The 21,864-nt window shown below is 38.1% G+C and overlaps 1 protein-coding gene across 2 annotated transcripts in view; it reads right to left on the bottom strand.

Moving 5' to 3' along the window:
- Megf9 (multiple EGF like domains 9) overlaps window positions 1-20,609 on the bottom strand; it is a 124,901-nt gene extending 104,292 nt beyond the window's left edge. For both annotated transcript variants that reach the window (XM_055607539.1, XM_055607540.1), the window contains exon 1: window positions 19,901-20,609. In XM_055607539.1, the coding sequence (XP_055463514.1) occupies window positions 19,901-20,492 (592 nt within the window). In that variant the 5' untranslated portion in view covers window positions 20,493-20,609. The remainder of the gene's footprint in view (window positions 1-19,900) is intronic.
- Between the last annotated feature and the right edge of the window lie 1,255 nt (window positions 20,610-21,864).

Below are 21,864 nucleotides of genomic sequence, written 5' to 3'. Positions count from 1 at the left end.
ATTTAACAAACTTTTCTTTTCTACAAATGTCTAGAATCTACTTGAAAATTTTCAAGCGTCTTGTACACAAGTTTTAAGAAAGATTAATGCACACAAAAGTCCATTCCCAGGTTGCAAAACTTCTGTACTAAATAAGTATCTTCATTGCTACTATCTCCAGTTCCAAGAAATTTACTTTTCATCTTTTATACCAGGTAAATGGTCCTTAGTGTTGAAATATATGATATTTTTCCTTAATTGTCATCCTCTGGAAACAAATCCACTATACCGACAACAACAACAAAAATAAAAATAAAAAAAGAGAGACAGAAAGAAAAATAGAAACAGTGTAGTGTCAGACAAAATGTTTTGTTCTCTCAGATAATGTGCAAACTTTCTACCATAAGTAGAGTGCTGGGGGTCATGCTTAAGTGACAAGCACTTTACCACGCAAGCTTGTCTCTAGCCATTGAAATCTATGCTTTTAGCTGAATGTGAAACATCACTTATGTGTGATCTGTCTAATTATCTTCTGCCACAATATTGGATTGATTAATACATGATGAATAAGTTTAAAACTAAAATTGGGTTATAAAAAATTTCAACTTCAGAATTCCCTGGACTATGGATTTTTATCAATAAAATACAACATTTAATATGCTAAAAAATAAGTACAAAGGATCACAACTTCTAAAGAGTATTAACAGATTTATGGTATATACAGAAAAAATATGACTACAAAAATGAGAAGAGAGAAGTAAAGATGTTGAGGGGATGAATGATGTATTTAAAACTAACAGGAATGGAAGGAAGGATATAATACAGAGCATGAAGTTTAATCTATTTTTAGTATGTAATTTTGCCATCAGAGAAAGCCTTCAAAAATATGATGGATATAGGTTCGAATCCCATAACTAGCACTTCCAAGCCATATGATTATTGGGTATGCAACCTAACCTCATTTTAGATTCTGGTTCTCCATTGGAAAAGAAGTACATTACTAATCATCAGAATTAGAAGGATTAGAAGCACAAAATAATTAAAAATTGGAAGTAGTAAAGGGAATTTAAAAGATAGCCATAAAAAGAACATTTAATATTTATAAGGCCAATTTATGGCAGGAATTTTAAGTGCTGAATAAATTATTGTTTAACCTACACAGTAACCCCCATTATTCCCATATTATAGATGAGGACATTAGGTAGGTAGCAGAGCCCAAATCACAAACTCAGATTGTATGCTTTCACAGCAAGCACTTTACTGAGACTTAAAAATTCTATTAGGAATTTTTAAAAATCTATTTTTAAGTTTCTAAGGGTTATTTTTTTTAAAAAAGCATGAATCCAAGACAGCTTGCTTAACAGCTTTTCTTCCCAGAATATATAATAATCATGGCTATGGCAAGTATAATGGAGAAACGAAAGAAGTGTATATAAAGAGCAAGTATATTGTCCTGAGGCCATTTTTGTGGCTACTAACCACAGTAGAAGGTCTGGGGGAAATTCCCAATTACCCTTTTCTGATTATGCTTCTAAATAAGAGGAAGAGGTAACTGAAGATAAATAAGGCTGTTTCCACCCACTTATTGTTTGTAATCTAATTGGAAACTATGACACAACCTTCTGAACTGGCCATACTCACTCAAAAGTCTCTCTAACTACTGTTTCATTTCCAAAGGTAAGCAATTTATTTCAAAAGCCTTCTCCTATCCAACAGTTACTGAGGAACTACTACACTAATCAAGAAACCTGTTTTTGAGAAGGGGGACTTATATTCTAGATGTGAGAGGTGGGAAGTAAGAACACTTCAGTGCAATGCAACCCTCCATGCTAAACATAAGATGATGTCAAATTGCAAACATTAATAAAGCACCGACTTTTAGATATGAGGACATAGAGTCAGTACAGAGACAACTGACACTTAAAACAAAAATCCTTTAAAAGCAATTAATCATAACACGTACTAAATAAAGTCAGAACACATAAGGCACAATAGGAGTAAACAATAAGCATGAATGGTGGTTTTCAAGAACAATAAGTTTGTTAGGTGGCTGAAAGAAGTATTTGACATTTGACATTCTTTTCAGTGACTGCTATTAAATTTCTCTGGAACTTCAGAATCCCTATCTAAGAAGAGGAATTATGCATATTTTCAGCTCTGAATCCTCACCAAATGGTTCAAATCAGAATCTTATATTCCTGGTTTTCCCTGCAGTCAGGACATTCACAGTGACTGAAGATGAAACAATCAGATGTACCTTCCTTGTCTTAAAATTAGAAACTAATGATTCAAGGGATGAGCATGAGGTCTTCTCTCATGGCTGAGGAGATGATGCAGTATGACAATGGCTATAGGGCCTACTATCATGTTAAGGTACTGGTACCTGATAGGGCTTACTATCAGATCCCAGAGTTCTGATCAAGCTATATCCAATGCTCAATTGCACTGTCAAGAGCCCATTTGGTGGTATGACCAAGCATCACTACCAGCTCCATGGCGTACATTTGGTTCCCCTGGCAATTTTGTGACTTCCTCAAAATCCTTGTAATAAGCTCATTTCTGATTAAATCAATGTATTAATTTCTGATACTTACAATTAAGGCTCCTATATAAACTGAAGAGAAAGACACTCTGGGCAGAAGAATGACTAAACAAAGTGTAATAGTCTAGTTAGCTTAATGATTTAAAAAACATGCTTTCAGGCTAGAAAGATCTGAATGGAAATCAAGGTTCTACATTTTACTAGCCATAAAAATCTGCCCATTCTATCTAAAGTCTCAAAAGTTCAATTCCAGTATAAAAGACCAGGGATGATAATGCATATTTCTTATTAATATACTCTCTGAAAATTAAATGAGGTCACACAACTCATCTAAATCTTAGTGTCTGACATAGAGAAAGACCTTCACAGATGACTGCTTCAGTATATGGCAGAAATATAGCAGTCAGATTCTACTAGAGTCTAAAACACAAGCTGAAAGTTGTAGGAAATGAAGACAAAAATAGATAATGAAGAACTTTAAAGTCATATTAAACAACTTGAACTTTATGGGCTGGAATTACTGTGCTTACAAGATTATTATACTAAAATATAAGTATTAAATTATTAATTAGGATATGACATGATTAGGTTTTGCATTGTATCTGTGTTCTCTACATCTAAAGTTGGACCTGACTGCTTATCTTGCCCACTTCCAAATGTGATAGTATTGTTGAAGATCAGTTCCCCACACACTGAAGCTATTAATTTGATTCTTTTCAACAAAGAAGCCCTCTAAAAGTTTATACGTTTGACATGTTACACAAAACACATGTCAATGTGTTTTTTGAGTGGATCAGATTGAGCTGGGCCTATAGCTGAAATAATAACTATTCTTTTGATTGAGAGAAACTAACTTTTCAACTGAAAATGGGGAGAGGGCTGCAACCTGAAGTGACTGGCAGAAGTCTGACACACATTTATAAATCTGAGTCTCTTATGATTTTGTATAGTGTTAATATACATCAAAAACTTGATCTAGAGTCTATACTAGGTTAACTTGAAAGGTCTAGATGTCAGTCAAGAGAAATCAATACTTCCATTTCAAAGTGTGTGGTATCACTTGCCAAATTCTAACAAGCACTACCTGGTTATCTGTCAGCTCCAACTGAAGCTGGTACTGAAAGGACAAGTCTCACAGTTACTCCTTGGTTCTATTTTACAATTTCCATGCGCATCCACCTGTTTGTCCTCATCTTATTCTTACCACAAACTCTTCTTTTTACTCCTACTCCACACCCATATTTGCCTTTGAGAAAGACTCTTTGATCTAATTTTGATTTTTGTAGGAGCTACTGACAGTAAACATGTATCACTGTGTCAACTGAAACCAAGCGCTGAGAAAGAAAAAGTATGAGCTTGCTGGAGGAGGCTAGAAAAGGTGAGAAAATCAGAAGCCAAAATGAGTTCTGTACCCACTTGATTCTTTATTCCATTTTCTGCTACTTCCATCTGCTTTGGCAATGCAACACAATTTAGTCAGAGGAAAAACTGTATAGACTTTGGAGTCAGGCAAAGCTGGGTTTAAATGATAAGAGCTAACACTCAAGAAATCTATTAAGTAAGCATTATTAAACTCATGTTTCAGGGGTAGTATTAAATGACAGGTAGCCTATATAACTTGCACTTGTAAATGAAAAGTGTATTTGGTATCCTTTAAGAAAGAACAATGTGGTAACAATATAGAATTGAACACAAACTCTTACTTTCACTTTGCTAGGCCATTTGTGACTGTGGCCTGGTAGTAACAGAAGATCCCAGAGGAATGTACATCTATATCTACCAGACTGGACAATGGCTATTCCAGAGACTCCTTAAAGTCCTACCTATGTGATCATTTTTTGCTTCTGGTTTTTCTTCTCTGGGCTTTTATTTTAATTAATTAATTTATTTATTACAATTCATTCACTTTGTATCCTGGTTGTAGCCGCCTCCAACTCCTCTGAGTCCCACCCACCATTCCTCTTCTTCCCCTATGCCCTTTCCCTTGTCCACTGATAGGAGAGGTCCTCCTCCCCTTCTATCTGACCCTGGCCTATCAGGTCTCATCAGGACTGGCTGTATTGTGTTCCTCTGTGGGTTGGCAAGGCTGCCCCGTCCCCAGGAGGAGGTGATCAAAGAGCCAGCCACTGAGCTCATGTCAGAGACAGCCCCTGATCCCTTTACTAGGGGACCCACTTGGAAACTGAGCAGGGGGTCTACGTCCTCTACATGCATGGTCCTTGGCTGGAGTATTGGTCTCTGCAGGCCCCCTGGGCCCAGGATTTTTGTCTCTGTTGGTCTCTTTGTGGAGTTCCTGTCCCCTCCAGGTCTTTCTATCTCCCTCTTCTTTCATAAGGTTTCCTGCACTCTGCCCAAAGTTTGGCTATGAGTCTCAGTATCGGCTTCGATACCCTGATTGGTAGAGTCTTCCAGAGCTCCCCTGTGGAAGGCTCCTGTCCTGTTCCTTGTCTTCTCCTACTTTTCATGTCTAACCTGTTTGCCTTTCTGAATGAGGTTTCGGCCTCTTCCCTAGAGCCCTCTCTGCTGTTTAGCTTCTTTAGGACTATAGATTTTAGTATGTTTATCCTATATTATATGGATAATATACACTTATAAGTGAGTATATACCATATGCGTCTTTCTGCTTCTGGGTTACCTCACTCAGGATGATCTTTTCTAATTCCTACCATTAGCCTGCAAATTTCATGATTTCCTTTTTTTTTTTTAATAGCGAAGTAGTATTCCGTTGTGAAAATGTACCACACTTTCTGCATCCATTCTTCAGTTGAGGGACATCTAGGTTGTCTCCAGATTCTGGCTATTAGGAATAATACTGCTACAAACATGGTTGAGCAAATCTCCTTGTTGTATGGTTTAGCATCTTTTAGATATATGCCCAGGAGTAGTTTAGCTGGATCTTGAGCACTATTCCTAATTTTCTGAGAAAGGACCAGATTGATTTCTAAAGTGATTATACAAGGTTACATTCCCACCAGCAGTGGAGGAGGGTTCCCCATTCTCCACAACCTCTCCAGCATTTGTCATCCCTTGAGTTTTGATCTTAGCCATTCTGATGGGTGTGAGGTAGAATCTCAGAGTATTTGTTGTTGTTGTTGTTTGTTTGTTTTCTTAAGTAAGGTCTCAAGTAGCTCAGGCTGCTCTTTACACCCTCCTTTATTCCTAATTGCTTTTTTGCCTTTTGAAAATAGCTTCCAGGTAGCCCAGTGCTGTCATGTCTGGCAACACAGCTTGGGATGATTACCACTTGAGCTAGGCTCCTGTAAAGTATAGTGTGTAGCCTTTGCAAGAACACTAGTCCTACCCTGCATATTAGACACACTTATTACAGAAGGTTGGTCTGGGACAACGTATATGTCTTCCAGATTATTACAGTCTTGTCAGACTGTCAAGGAAGATGATAAGTTTATTAATCTGCAATTATAGACAATGTTTTCTCTAATGTTATCCGAACATTATTGATCGGTAATAAGGCAATATTAATAATAATGACAGCTAATTTTGAGTGTTTCACATGTGGAGTCATAATTAGGTGTTGATTATTTAACAGTTCCACAGACATTAAATTATTTAATCCTTTCTCAAGAGCATTATGATTTACTCTCAATTTCAAGGTTCAAAATTCAGAAAACACAGATCATTGTATAGAACAGATATGAGTTTCTGGAAGGCCAGAGCTACTGTTAAGACATGTCCTAAGCATTCTGGCAATACATAAGCTGGGCAGATGGGCACCATAGCTTCTTACCAGAGGACTGAAAATTCTATATGGCAGGCTTAGTTCCAGACTGCATTAGGCTTTCAGGGCCCCTTGAAACCTGTACCTCCCCCCCCCCCAAAAAAAAAAAAAAAAAAAAAAAAGAATGGTTGTACTGGAAAGACACAAAAACCAAGGCACTGATCTGGCTCTGCCAAGGAATACCAAGCAAATCATCTTAGGTCACTATCTAAAGTAAATTGGTACTCTTGATGGAGATGAATAAATTGTTTAAATATGGTGAATGTATCCATGTGGATCTGTCATATATTTGACTTCAGGGAGCTACATTCAACTTGTGTTTTTGTTCTCTTAACAAATAAGTGATCTCATTTATTACTGTGAGAAATGGAGTGATATGCATAGCAATAAAATATTAAACTTGGTAATAAAAAGCTTTATAGGATAATTTTCCCCTGTAAATATTAGGAGGCACCTAATATAGTAATTTGAACATACCAAGCTTTCAGTGTTTGATAAAATAAATTAATATAATAACACTAAAGGTTCTATTTTCAACTTCAATTGGAAGCCATCTCATTTTGAAAGATTTAAATGTGTGAAGTTATGTGAAAGAATGGTTTCTATGCATTATAATCCATAGAGAATTGTCTCCATGGCAGAGAAGGGAAGAAAAACAATGTTGATATTTTAAAAAAAAACCTGCAGTTACCGCTAAAATGTCACTTTCATTATATCTGGACTCACTTTTTAAGTTTTTAATTGCATACATACTCTAAAACACATATTTATATATTTAAATATACATAAAATGGTTATGTAAAATCCATTCAGAAAAGTAGAACAATGAATCAGGCACATGCCTATAATCCCAGAAGAGAAGAGACAGGAACAGGAAGATCCTAAGCTCACAGCCATCTTACAGTGAAATTTCAGTCTAGACAGTGAGTCCTTGTCCCCAAAATGAAAATTAGCAAGCAAACAAAAACAAATTAAAACATTAAATATTTATAAAGCAAAATTTATTATGTTTTATTTCATCAAGGTCATCAACAAAGAATAGCACTGAAGTATCCCAAACTTTAAAAATAAAGTAGCTCAATTGATTATACAAAAAAGTAAATAAAAATACTAAAAAATATAACATATATAAAGTCACAAATTGATATGTGTGGTTTTCTGGGTTTTTTTTACAATGATATCTTATTCACATTGTATTATAAATGAACATAAACTATATAATATAAAAAATACTAGAAAACAGTTTGAACTCTATAAAGTCTTTGTGTTTGAGAAAAACCCAAATTAAGTTACATGTTACTTCGCAAAAACCTTGAGAGACTTAAAAAATATATTTCATTTTGTAGGTAAGGAAACTGATACAAGACCATTAGAAAATTTGTTCAATAACACACAAAATCAATGAAAGAAGGACTGAAATTTAGTTCTGACTGCCATTTCACTGGTTAACTGAACCATTCAGTCCTGCATTTGTGGACAAGTTGAAGCAACAAACTAACATAAAAATTAAAACCAGTTAAACAGGACAGGTTTGCAGGCAATACACCAATAATTCAGTATAATAACACCCAACATTCAAATTGCTTTGTATGTTTGATATACTTCTAGCTATTCATTATCCCCCACATTACCATGGGTGGGGCTTTACCCCATTAGTGCTATACACAAAACTATAACTGTAAGGAACATAAAGCCAAATGAGAAATATACAGCAGCAAAGGCCTGATATCTTCTTTTCACCAAGCATCAGCAGGAAAGTAAGACAGAAACATCATGCTGGAATGCTGACCACCCTTACTACCCACCATTATTCCCAGTAACCCTTCCCACACATGGATTACATTTCTATAAGTGACTAACAAGACTGAAGAAAACCTATTTATTTCAACCAATTTCCTTCAGAGTGGCCAATATCCAAAAATTTCCTATAACATACAAAAAAAATCATCTTTAATGAGCATTAAAATTAAAAGGAACTGGGGACTACCATGTCCTCATGGCTCACTTCTCTGCCCACATTCATGAAACAGAAGCACCAGATTTAAAATAAATTGTGAAAATATAAGATCATCACTGGAAATATGCTAGTTGCTAAGAACCATGCAAGACTGAAACACGCTTTAAAAATCAGTTATCTCAAGGGCCTAATGTTGACTAACTAAAATTTATTTAACATTCCTCTTGCAAACTGAAAACATTCCTGCTCCTTATCACTTTCTCTTTGACTAGGCAGAACACATTCCTTCTTCCAAATGAATTTCTCCTTTCCTTAGAGCTTAGCTGTCTCCCTGGCAAGGCATCATATAGAACAGCTGTTCTATTACCAGTATAAAAGCAACCCCATCTGATCTAATTGCAAAACATATGGGCAGATTGAAACCAAACTTCTGGCAGGCTCTGTGTCTTTAAGGGGGAAAAAAAAAAAACAATTAGAGTTCTATTAGTAAAAGACAGTTAAAAAAAAATGCCATGATTCAAGTACTTTTAAGTTTAAACAGCATCTATTTTAATAATTTAAATTTATTAAAAATTAATTTGTACTTACATTTTTATTATATATTTTAAAAATTGCAAGTAAAAAAATATACACCAAAATTAACCAGACCCCAAAACTGTACAACTCAATAAACTTTTATACAGTTAGAATAGTGTTGGGAACCAAAGCTCTGAAGTGTCACACTGGTTTTTATACTCTCATTACCAAATATATTTTTATGCATATTTATCTATCATCAAAAATAAAAAAAAAATACATGACAGAATTTAAACTAGGAAAACAAGTAGCTTTATATCCTCTTTCATAACTTGTGTCCATTACCTGGATCCAATCTTTCCTCATCCCCTAATAGCCTTTCTTGTCTTCTTTTAAGTCCATTCATTTCCCTGCAAATTTTGTGACTTCATTTTTCTTTATAGCTGAATAGTATTCCATTTTTATGTATAGTAAATTTTCATTACACATTCATCTGTTGATTGACAACTAGGTTGATTACTATAGTAAATAAAGTAGCAATAAACATGAGGGTGCAAATATCTTGTGGTAGGATTTAGAATTCTCTGGGTATATGCCCAGGGGTGAAATAGCTGGGTCACATGATAGCTCTATTTCTAATTTTTTCAGAAATATTCGAACTAATTTTCACAATGGTTGTATTAATTTGCACCCCTACCAACAGTGAATAACTTTTTTTCTTTCCACATCATGTCCAGTATTTGTCACATTTATTGGTGATAACTATTCTGACTAGGATGAGGTGGCATCTCAATAGTTTAATCTACATTTTTCCAATGGCTAGAGCATTTTTAAAAATAGTTATTGGCTATTTATGTTTCCTCTTTTTGAAAAGTATATATTTTCATTTGCCCATAGTCATTTCCTTGGTATTTAATTTCAGCAATTCTTTGTAAATTCTGGATTTTAGCTCCTTATCAGATGTGTAGTAAAGATTTTTCTCCCATTATGTGGGCTGTTTGCTCTGCTGTTTCCTTAGCTGATTAGAAACTTTTCATGAAGTCCTATCTACTGATACTTGAGGTTAGTTTCTGTGATGAGTGTTCTATTAAAATGTTCTTGCCAACCTCAATATTTTCAAGGGTATCTCCTATGCTTTCTTCTAGAAGCTGTAGTGTTTCAGGTTTTAAATTAAGGTCTTTGGTCCACTTTGAATTGATTTTTATACAAGGTGAAAGATATCTAATCTAATCTCTGCAGGTATATTAATTAAAATTAATTTTAAAATGTATGTTTCAAGTCCTTTAGATTAGATAAAATTGAGAAAAGACCCAATTTCCTATGTTCAGTTTTTATAGAAGACTACAGTTAATCTTTTCTAAAAAATAGATAGATAGATAGATAGATAGATAGATAGATAGATAGATAGATAGACAGAGAGATAAATAGATAGATTCCATGGTCTCTATCTGCCTAAGTTTTGTCAAGCCTCAGAAGGTTTCCTATCTTGGACAGCATCTTCTGCAGAATTACATCTCACTGACACTGAGCAAATATCTCAGATGCAGATCAAACTTGCTAAGCCAATTACATGACTGTGTCTTTTCAGCTGACTTAATCTCATGTATATAGAGATTTACCGTGCTTATCACAAATTTTGTCCATTGTTTTCACTTTATAGTTACAACTATAAAATCAAAATTGGATACAGTAAATGGAAAACAACTTGAAAATTTCATCAAAACATAGAGTTGTAAAATTTACCCATAATTATTTAGCTTCCATCAAGTTCTATTTTGGTAGATCTCTTTCCTAAGCATTTTGCTACCTATTCAAAGGTTTTCAATAATTGCATATTAATTCAGAAACTAGTATAATTTATTTGCCATAAACTTTAGAGTAGGATAATTCTTATTTAAATCTTAATAAAACAAAGTTCCCGTTATACAAACCAGATGAGAATATAGTTGACTGGAGTGCAGGTAGTGTATAGGAGTAAAAAATGGAACTGCATGTTGATGATTGCATGAATACACCCATCTGACCTCTCTCATCCCAGTGTTAGACACCAAACACATCTGAGGAAGCACAAGTACCCAAATAACACAATTTAAAAGCCAAAAGTCTCATCTTATTCTATAAATGAAATTATTTGCTCAAATCAGGAGATTAGTAGGAGGACCTCAAGTCCCATAACTTACAGACTTCTTGTCAGTTTTCTAAACTAGCTATGCTTTTCACAAAAGTCATCAGATTCTCACTTGTCTATTTTGGTTTTTCTTTTAACTAAGAAAAATAGAAGGGACAAAGTCATGTAGTAAAAATGAATAATTAGTGTAACACATGATCTCTCAAGAGTTCCACATGCCTCATTAATATGAGCAAAAGTGAAAAGCTAGAGGGAAGTTCATTTTAAGAGAGATCATAATTACATTATTTTCCTTAAGAATATACTGCATGCCTACCAACTACCTACTCTAACTACCAACCACTTTTTCTTCATTTATTTGATCACTAAATACTGAAAATCTAATTGAGGCTGATCAGTGGGGATATAAATACAAACTATCTCTTAAGAAATTATATGCATTTGTTTTGTGTATGTACCATGGCAAGTGTGTGGGGGAGGTCAGAGGACAACTATGGGAGTCTATTCTCTTCTCTCTCATTATGTTTGTGTAGTGTAAAGGCAGATCTGGTATGCAGGCATGCTTACATGTGAGAGTAAGCTTACATACACATATGGAGTCAGAGAAAACCTTGTTAGATCCAGTTCTCTCTTTCTACCATGTGGTTCCAAGGGAATGAACCCAGGTTATCAAGTAATAAGGATCACTTTTACCAGCTAACTCATCTCACTGGCCTTCTCCTTTCCTCTTAAGCTTCTTGAGTCCCAGTATTTGCCATCTATTAGATGAGGGTGATAGCATTTAATTCCTTTATTGTTTAAGAAAAAATGATATATAAAATCCTGACAAGCAACTGGTCATATTATCTTCCTTGCCACAGAGTTAAATACCAGATTAGAAAGAAGAGGTAAAATGGAAGTCTCTTTTCTACAGCAGACTCATTTGGGGCAACACAACTGAAGAAGTAGATTAAGATATTTCCAAACAGATTCCTACTATTCCTATTCCTAAATAAAAATTTTAAGATGAAGAAGAAAAATTTATTTGAGTTTTCCAATCAAATTCCATAGCTAAACTTGCTATTTCCAGCATCATTTATTTTCAGTTATGACTGGGTTTTTATTATATGGAGCCCCATTTACTGTCTAGAAAAGACACTAATCCTAATCTCTAACCACCGTTTTTCTGCTATTTAAATATGAGCACCTAACCAGCCAAAGGATTAAACTCAACAAATAAACTCCAAGGACAACAGCTAACAATAAAAATTATCAAATGTGAAACCTATCAACTTACCAATAACAGAATCAATAGAGGACAGAAGCTGAGCCCTTTTGCACTAATATAATACACAGAAATTAACCTCAAGGTAAATGGAAAACTCTAGAGGATTCTAAGAGCACTTTGAAAACCATACTTGTTAATTATTAGAAGCATTCTGTTCACCATTAACTTCAATTGTATTTCTACAGGGAAAATTCTGTCATTCCAAAGGTCAAAGAATTTATTTCTTAGCCAAATTAAGAGTCATATGCCACATCAATGTATCAAAAACAGCTCATACTATTTATAAAATAAAAAGGAAATTACTCCTTAAAATACTTTATGTTTTGTTGTTAAAAAAATCCTTTTTCTTTATTATTCCTCAGAAGGAATAGAAAGCTGAAAAATAAAAAGACCCAAAGCTTTGGCAAATAACTCAGTGGTGGAGTGCTTGACCAGTATTCAAAACTGTTATCCAAATTTTTTTATTTCTAGCACTAGGAAGCAAAACACAACAAAAAACAGGGGAAAATCTTTTCTCCATTACTCTTTGGCACCGTGTATTGAAAAATAAAAAGAAGCACATATATTCATTATATACATGATTATATTTCCTTATCAAGTAGGCTTAACAATCTAAATTAAATAGACTAAAACCAAATCATCAGAAAAAGGCATTCACAGAAAAAGACAGGTTTTGTCCTGCATGAAAAGGGTTCAGCCCCATGCACCCTGATACCAAGACATCTTCAAGAACTTTTTGTTCATCTAGAAAGATCTCTTGGAAGAATCAGGCTTTGAAGAGGCACTGAAGGAGGACAAAGTGGTAAATTGTTCACTAGAGAGGGTAATTTGGCTCCTTGAATAACAGGGAAAGAGGGGTAGGGCCCAAGAATGAGACAGAGAGGAGGAACACAAGGAGGAATTTGCACTGAAAACATGAGCAAATAGAGAAGAAGGAAATAGGGAAAGATCCTCTGACTAGAGAGATTATTTTGACATAAATTTATTGGATGTACCTGCACAGAAAGACCTAAAAGGTTGCTACTTTTGAGCAAACATTTATTGTGATTCAAGCACATATGAATCTTGGCATAACTTTTATATTCTTTATCACAATTAAAACAAAATCTCCCTTGAAAATGAAAAGACAACACAATAAAACATTTGGAACACATTGAAAAAAAAAAGCAAAATCTTTTAAAGTTACACGTATAGGTAGTATAGATGTTTCCATAAAATAAAAACAAAACAAAAAAGATAAACTAAAAGCTATACTTTAAAAAGACCTAAAAGACATGAAGATCAAGGCAAAAAAAAAAGCATGGATTTTTTTTTTAATTCTTTTTAGATATTTTATTTAGCTGTCTTTTTTTTCTTTTTTTATAATTTTTATTTTTTATATTAATCACAGGTTATTTACTTTGTATCCCAGCCATGGCCTCCTCCCTCATTCCCTCCCAATCCCACCCTCCCCTCCTTCATCTCCTCCCTGCCCCTTTCCAAGCCCACTGATAGAGGAGGTCCTCCTCCCCTTCCATCTGACCCTAAAAAAGCATAGATTAAAGGTATATGTAACTAAAAATATCATCTAACATCTAACATTCTTTCAGCTAAACAAGATCATCTATCTCTATTTGCTTCTGCTCTGTGAAATACCCTTGAGCAGTAATCTATCCACCTATAATTTACCCATCAGTAAAAACTGCACAGTAATACTTTGGTCCATTCTTTTTTAAAAGGGTGCCAGGACGTCTGGAAGGTAATGCACACATGTTTAGGACACTAAGATGAAAAGTAATGCACTTTAATTTTATGAGTCTTTAGTTAAATCAAGATAAAAAGGCCTAGTCAGATTATTTCAATTTTCAACTAGCCAGAAGGCTTCCTGGAGACTTTATTCAAAATATTCTAAACTAATGTTATGGCATTTATGTTATTCCAGAAACTAATCAGGCAAAGGAATTTCTACACAAAACTAGGCACCAAAGATAGGAATAAGATACAGTAAATGTAAGAAGTCCCTATGTCTGGACCTAAAGACAATTCAGATAAATATATCAATCAAAGCAAGATTAAACCCTAATCAAAAGGATGAGCTACATTTTAATATCACAGCCATAAACAATTATAAAACAAAAAGTTAAAGATGGACTAACAGCACAAAATAGAGTAAAAACCAAAGAGCACTGCTTATTTATAAAAAAGAGGTGGAAGTTAAAACTCAAAGGAGGAGTATGTGTTTATCATATGTAAGGGCCTGGATTTAATGCCCAGCACCAGAAAAAATGAGGATCATACTACATAACTTAGTACCTCACTGTTCTAAGGATTAAAAAAGTTAATACATGTAAGACATTTTGTGCCAGGAACACAACATGTTTGCAATTAGTGGTCTACAACCCTCAAACCTAGTGTTAAATAGCAGAAAATCTAAAATAAAAAATAACTCTTAGTAGCAAAAGATACCAAGATTTAGAACAGATTCCAAAGGGGGCTTAAGCTTCATTAGCCTTAAATGGACCCCTTCTAACAAAAGCACAGTGAGGCCCCTACCACTGGTAATCTCTTCATGGTGTTAACCTTCACTCACCCACTACTTCAGTCTGGCCCTAAGGCAGGAGAGAGAAAGAGCCCACTGGACTCTCATCTTGTTTTCAGATAAGAAGGCTGTGCTTGGCGTTCTCAGTCCCCAGTGCCCACCTGTCTTTACACAGATGTATTCCTTGTGTTTTCCCTGTAACCTACTCCTGTCCTTGGGGTATAAAGTGGGCAGCCCAATTCTAGGACAAAGCTACAACTAGCATAGGGAAGGGATAGGGTTTAGTATTGGCACCCAAACTGCTCTGACAAGAAGTAACCCATAATGCTTCTAAACAGTAGTCATAGAGAAGCCCCCAGCTCTGAACTACTCTTGATATCAGTGGCCTAGAGCCCCTCTCCCAAGACAGAAGAGCCTGTCTCGGATCACCTAGTCCCCTTCCCAGGCAGGCACAGAGAAATATTGGCCACAGGACTCTTCTGTCCTGTAAGGGTTGAGCTAGGATTTTGTTTCACCCTGCTTTTGCCAAATGCTAACAAGCAAAGCTAGGGCTTGAGTGAGGTTTATAAGTATTAGCCAGATGATGCAAGGCCTTGGCCCAACAAATGCTGAAGAAAGTTATTATGAACCAGGCACAATGACGAGTTTCTGTAATTCCAGTTACTCAATTAGGCTGAGGCAGAAGGATGGCTTAAGCCCATGAATACAAGACCAGCCCGGACAACATAGTGAAACCTTATCTAAGGCAAGGAGCGAAGTACTTATATGTACTCCAAGACAGGTAAAGAACCATGATGTCTGTCCTGTAAGCCCTTCCCTAAATATGCATGACAACAAAGCCTGACCTGATCAAATGCAAGGCCTCTTTCTCCCACTGAGCGTGCATGTTGATATGGGTATCTTCATAAATCTGATTCTAGATATTCTCCCATCTTCACCAGGATGTACTGGTCAACTTCCTAAAATCTGAAAAGTTCTCGAATATATATACAAAAGACTTTGAACAAAAGACAAAAGGTTTTTGACAAAAGACTTTGAACCTGTATTATCATTGGAGTATGTTCAGTTTTTATTTCCATAAATGCTGCAGTCACAAAGTAAGACTCAGGGCTTTAACAGTACAGACTGTTAGGCTAAAGAAAGCATCTTCTATTTTAGCTAGGAGGATCCTGGGTTTCTAAAATGTTCTTTTCAAATAAACTCTAAAGTGATAGGTATGGTGGCACCTCCAACTACGTAGCAGGTAACAGCAAGAGGATGACAAGTTAGAGGTCAGACTGAGCTACATAGCAAGTTCCTGGCCAAACTGAGCTCTAGAACTAAACCCTATCTTAAACAAAAACATGCAAATAAAATAGAATTCATTTTTAACACTGCATTCATATGTTATAGTAGTTAGAGATTTCAAACTGGATGTTGTGCCTTGCTTAGAGTCTACTCTTGTAGTCTGGATCATAAGTAAATAATTAAGACTCCTTATGCGGTGTAAACGTACATTGAGTCATGCACATCTAATCATCACAGAACTTAAAAGCTGAAAAAGACCTGTGAGAACTAATCTAAACTACTATCCCTTCCCTTCCAAAATGTTTTACCATCTAGGAATTTCATATTTCCAGTGAGTTATTAATAACCTGCCCAGACTTGTCCTTAGACTTGGTCTGTAGAAACAACCTGCAAGTCATGTGAACAACCTGGGTGGAGTACAATTTGAGATTTATCCATGTGAGTTTAACATAACCTAGGAGCTTGGCAAATGTTTCAAATTACATTTTAGAAAATCATAAAAGCTTCTAAGTTCAGATAAAAGAAAATTTATCCAATACATATTTTTTACATATATAAGTTAGGATACTTTGATACCTTGATATATTCAATTAGTCAACAACATAACATATGGATATAACCTAGAACCTCTGCTCGGATGAAGCCCATGGTAGCTCAGTAACCAACTGGTTTCCCATAGTGAGGGGAACAAGGACTATTTCTGACAGGAACTCAATGGCAGGCTCTTTGACCTCCCCACCCCCCAAGGGAGGAGCAGTCCTGCTAGGCCACAGAGGAGGACTTTGCAGCCAGTCCTGAAGATACCCGATAAAACAGGGTCAGATGAAAGGGGAGGAGGTCCTCCCCAATCAATGGACTTGGAAAGGGGCAGGGAGGAGATAAGGGAGGGAGGGTTAGATTGGGAGGGAATGAGGGAGTAGGGTATAGCTGAGATACAGAGTAAATAAAATGTAACTAATAATAAAAATGAAAAAAAAAACTTTAAAAATAAAAATAAATCATATGGAAGTTTTCCTCTTTTGACAAGCTATGTTTACTATCGGAAATAGAATGGAGCCCATGCTACAATTTAAAAGGCCAACTTGATTATATCACTATAAGGCTAAAATTGCCTACAGGTAGGTCACAAAGTTAGTCAAGCCATTGAGAAATAAACGTACACAATAGAAGAATTCATAGAAGAGTATAAATTATACACTATTTAGGCAAAGGTAAATGACCTCAGTTTGATATCCTAAAGTGTATGCTACAGAAAGACAGCCATACAGATGTTAAATTATGGAAAATACTAAAAACAGTTCAAATGGTAAATACATCAACCCAGCTTTGCTTCACTTAAAATTTATTTGAATTCTAAGTACTGATTGGGTATCAAACTATCAGAGAATATAATAAATCATGGATTTAACAAGAATACATTCTTTTCTGTGCTTTTCAAAACAATCTATGAGTGTATAAATTAGGAACTGGTTAAATGAATTAATAAGGAACTGGTTAAACAAGTCTGCTTTTGCTGTGCATATTTACAATGAAAAATACAACTATTGGAAGAAGTAAGGTAAATCATAGGTACTGACATGAAAAATAATCCAGTTTTTCACAGTTAAGTGAATACACCAATATGAAATAATATGTATAGAACAATTCTATTTTAATATTATCAACTACTAATTAAGTTTTGATGGTGGCAGAGACTTTTCACATGAAACAAGCCTCTACCCCTGAGCCCTAAAAATTATTTTTAAAATATTTTTTGTTGATGTATGTCCAGACAAAATTTTTTAAAAGATATAACCGCTAAGAGGAGTAAGCTTTAGGAACTAGAATTAGCATGAAGGAGTAACTTTTACCTTTTTCTTGTAGGCCTCTGATTATCTCTTTGACAATAAGAATTGTTTTAAATAATTAATTAATATCCTGATTGGAGGTTCTCCTCCCTCTTCTCCTCCCAGTCCCTTCCTCTCACCTCACTTCTCCCTATGGCCCCCTCCCTTTCTTTTCAGAGAAGGGGAAACCCCCCATGGCCTATCATATCTTTGTGTTTTTAAAATGACAAAAGTGAAGTGATATCAACTGTGTATTTATCAGACACTAACAAAAGTAAGCAACTGCTACTTAAATGTCATGTACTTAAAACTCCAGAAATTCTAACTTACCCTTTTTCTATTTACTAAAGCAAAGTATAAAAATCACAAATCCCCACTTGGCTTCTCAAATATTTTTCTAACCAGAAAAAAAAAAAGAGCTGGTCATAAATGAAACACAACACACATGTGGTGCTTATCAAGCACCAGGACCTGTTCTAAGCACTAGTTGGGTATGCATTAACTTGGTGATTTTTTTTTCTTTCCTCTCTCCACTATTTTTTTTTTCTTTCTTTCTTGATAGTCCAGGTTGCCTTAAATGTAGTATGTAGTCAAGGCTGGCTTTGTACCCCTGATCCTCTTGTCTTTGCTTCCTCAGTACATCAGTATACACACTCAGTTCAACTTACATAATTTACAGAGCAAACCTAAAAGGACTATGATAACCTTCAGCTCGAGGTTGAAGAAAGTGAGACCACAAGGCTTAAGTGACCTGTCCCTACTTACATAGACCAAAGAGGGCAATAAGTTGGAATTCAAACCTAAATATGAACCCCAGACTCTACACTTAAATACTAAGCTAACTTTAGTAATATGTCAATCTCTATAAACGCTAAAAAGCATCTCAGATTTAAAAAAAAAAAAATGCCTTCTTAATACATTCCTCGAAACTAAAAGAGATCCAAATGTGGCTTTTCTGGGGTGAATAATCTACTTTTATAATCGTTCCTACTTATGCCTTTGACAAGCTCCAACATACGACTCAAGAGTTAACCATCTGGGAAAATCCTCTACCAACTCAATTATAGTCCAAAATCCATACCTGACTCCACAGTAAAACCATTGAGCCTAAGAAGTAGGTCAATGATCAGATCAAGCTAGACAAGTGTTTTGGGCAAAATCTCCACCCCAAGGATAAGCAGAAGATCTCAGAAACTTGCCGAATTTCTTAAAGAGGTGGGCCTTATTGGTTGCGTTTCTGGCCCACTTCAGATACAAAGTGGTGAAAGAATAGCAGTTGTCCCTTAACTTTGCTTGAAGCCTTTCACTAGCAGAAGAGCTATATTTCCTATTGTGAGGTCAAACAGAAATTGGTATGTCAACATCAGCAGTAAGGAACATCCTAGTTTTAAAAAAGGCGGGGGGGGGGGGGAATGGGCATCCCTGCTTAAATGGCATTTTCCCAAGAACTGACCTTGGAATTGAGACAGAATGAAGTAATACAAGAAAGGATTTAACCTAATTTATAACGTGCTCAACCTAGATACACACCTGTCCCAAATGACTTACCAAATCTACTTATTTGCAGAGAAAACATGGATTACAATGCCATTTTTATTTTTAATTTCAGGCCTGAAGTGGCCTGTTTGTAAGCAAAATCCACTCTATATCTTTTCTAACCACACACACACACACACACACACACACACACACACACACACACGAGCATCTATTACCTACATCAACAAAAAGAAACAAACAAGGAAACTGGAGCTTTGGAGAAATCCCTTCAGGTTTTTACCTGTGTGTTGATAAAGCACCTTTCCAGCTTTCAAACTTTCCCTAACCTAGGCGGGGTGGCCTTCTGGGTGGATCCAATACAAAAGTTTGAGTCCATTCTGGGACTCTGACAAAGGCCAGAAAACCCTTGTTTTAGGAAGAGATGCTAAGCTCTCCATAAAGCAGCTGCTCCCTCTGGATGGAATACAGCCCTGGGTGGGGGGACAAAAGACTTTTTTGGAGGCATTGGGGGTTTAGTCTAGCTGGAGCTTGTTTCTCCCCTTGGGAGCCTCTAGGACAAGAAGCAACAGGGACGGGGTGACAGAGGTTGGGGTGAAGATGGGCAGTGGCTGGGGAAGGTCCAGAAGGCCAGGACAGGGACTCACCTGGGGTAGGCGGAGCAGGGGCTTCGGTGGCAGGTGCGGTGGGCGGGACGCTGTTGCTGCTGCTGCTACTGTCCTGAGACTCGGCGGCCGTGGTCCCGGGAGTGCTGGGAGCCTGAGCGGTGGTGACTACAGAGGTGGTCGGCGCCTGGCCAGCTGTGCTCGCAAGGGTGGTGGGCGCGGGTCTGGAGGGCGGTGATTCGGTGGCGTGAGTGCGTCCTTCCTCCGAAGGGGTGGCGGGTGAGGGGCTGAGGACCGGGAAGGGGGTGGCAGCCGGTCCTGCGGTGGTGCGGAACGGAGTGGTCTCCAGGTAGCCGGTCGACGGGGTCGCAGCCCCAGTTCTGAGGATCGTGGTGCGCGGGGGGCCGGTCCGCGGGGCCTGCGCCGTGGGAGCCTCGGCCTTAGGGAAGGGGTGGCTGGCTTGGTCCCGCAGCCCGGGGTTGGGCGACGCGACCACCTGCCCCTCGGCCCCGCCGCCACCAGTGACATTCCCCGCCGGGGCTGTTGAAGCGGCTGCCGCGGCCGCGCAGCACAACAGGGCGAGGCCGCCCAGGCTTGGCAGGCTCCTCATGGCGCGCTCGGCTCCGCCATTCATTCATTCATCTAGTCGGTCGGTCAGTCATCTTCTCCCTGCCGTCCGACCAAGGAAGCCGTCGCCGCCGCTGCCACCACCGGGCGCTCCATCGTCACCTCCCTCTGACAGGCGGCCGGCCCCGCGGGCGGGCCTCGGCACAGAGGGAGCAACCCGGCGGAGCGCGCACTGCCCGCCCTCTTTGATAGGCAGCCGAGCCTGACCAATAGAAAGCCATACTTACCCACGTGACCCGCCCGCTTCCCGGCCTCTTTGTAATGGCGCGGGCCAATCAGAGGTCTCAGAAGGAAGAAGGCGGAACATCAGGAGGCCCGAGCCGCGTTGGTGCCGGTAGGGTTTGCGGCGTCGGCCCCGGCTTTGTCTACCCACAGAGCCGGGCGCGGGCCTCGGGCAGCCGGCGCCATCGAGCAGACAAAGGACGCGGCCCGCGCGATAGACGCTGGGCCAAGTCATCTGTTCCACTGGGCTGGGAGCTGGACCCGAGGCGGGGATCCCCAGTGGGCAGTGTCTCCGCCCTTCTGAACAATGAGGACTCTGGAGCCGCACCCCGGGCTCGGGCGGGGACTAGGCTGCATCCCTGGGATGGTCACAGAAGGTGGCAGCGGTGATGTAGATGGAGCTCCGCACTACTTCTGCTCAAGACAGCCTGGCCTTGGCCCTGCGGGGTCAGCGCTGTTATCCATTTCAGAGATGGGGAAACTGAAGCTCTTGCTGACAACTTCCGCAAACCAACCCCAGTGCCCTCAGCAAGCACCTGCCAAGGGCCTGCCCTTGGGCTAAGCCGGATGGGGCGGCCTGGAGTCCCATCGTGAGCACAATAAGCAAGCTTCTGGCGTTGGGGACAAACTCGTTTGCACGCTTTACGACCCAAACCTAGGGAAGAATAGAATAAGACGAGGTTGAATTTCAGCTCCTTGTCTCCCTTGCTGAGTGGTTTTGTGTCTCAGGCAGTTTTCTCAGCCACTTAAATGGTGAGATGATTGGGCACACCCCACCCCCTCACAGAGCTGTTGTAAGAATGAAATCATGTACATGAAGGGATTAACCCAGTGTTTGGCCCACCGTTGTAAACCGTCATTAATGCTAACCACTTGGGATTGCACTATGTCAGGACAAGCCTAAGGTTGGAAAGCAGCCCGCACTCTCTGTATCCCCAGAGATTCCTGCCTGTTGCCAGTACAGGGAGTGGGCTGATAGCAGAGCTTGACCCTGAATGACCTTAAACTTTGGCGGAAGCTGGAAATCAGGCAAGCAAGCTTGCACCATCACCCAGGATCCAGTGCAGTGTCCAACTCTGTAGCCTCAGCTGAGCAACTGCTGCCTGGCTAGACAAGTTTGTCATCTGATGGCTTAATTCCATCCCACCAGCTTCACT

The sequence above is a fragment of the Psammomys obesus genome, unplaced genomic scaffold, assembly GCF_907164565.1.
Source record: "Psammomys obesus unplaced genomic scaffold, mPsaObe1.curated_primary_1811, whole genome shotgun sequence".
NCBI lineage: Eukaryota > Metazoa > Chordata > Mammalia > Rodentia > Muridae > Psammomys > Psammomys obesus.
Note: the sequence above shows the minus strand (reverse complement) of the source record. Positions and strands in the feature narration are given on the sequence as shown.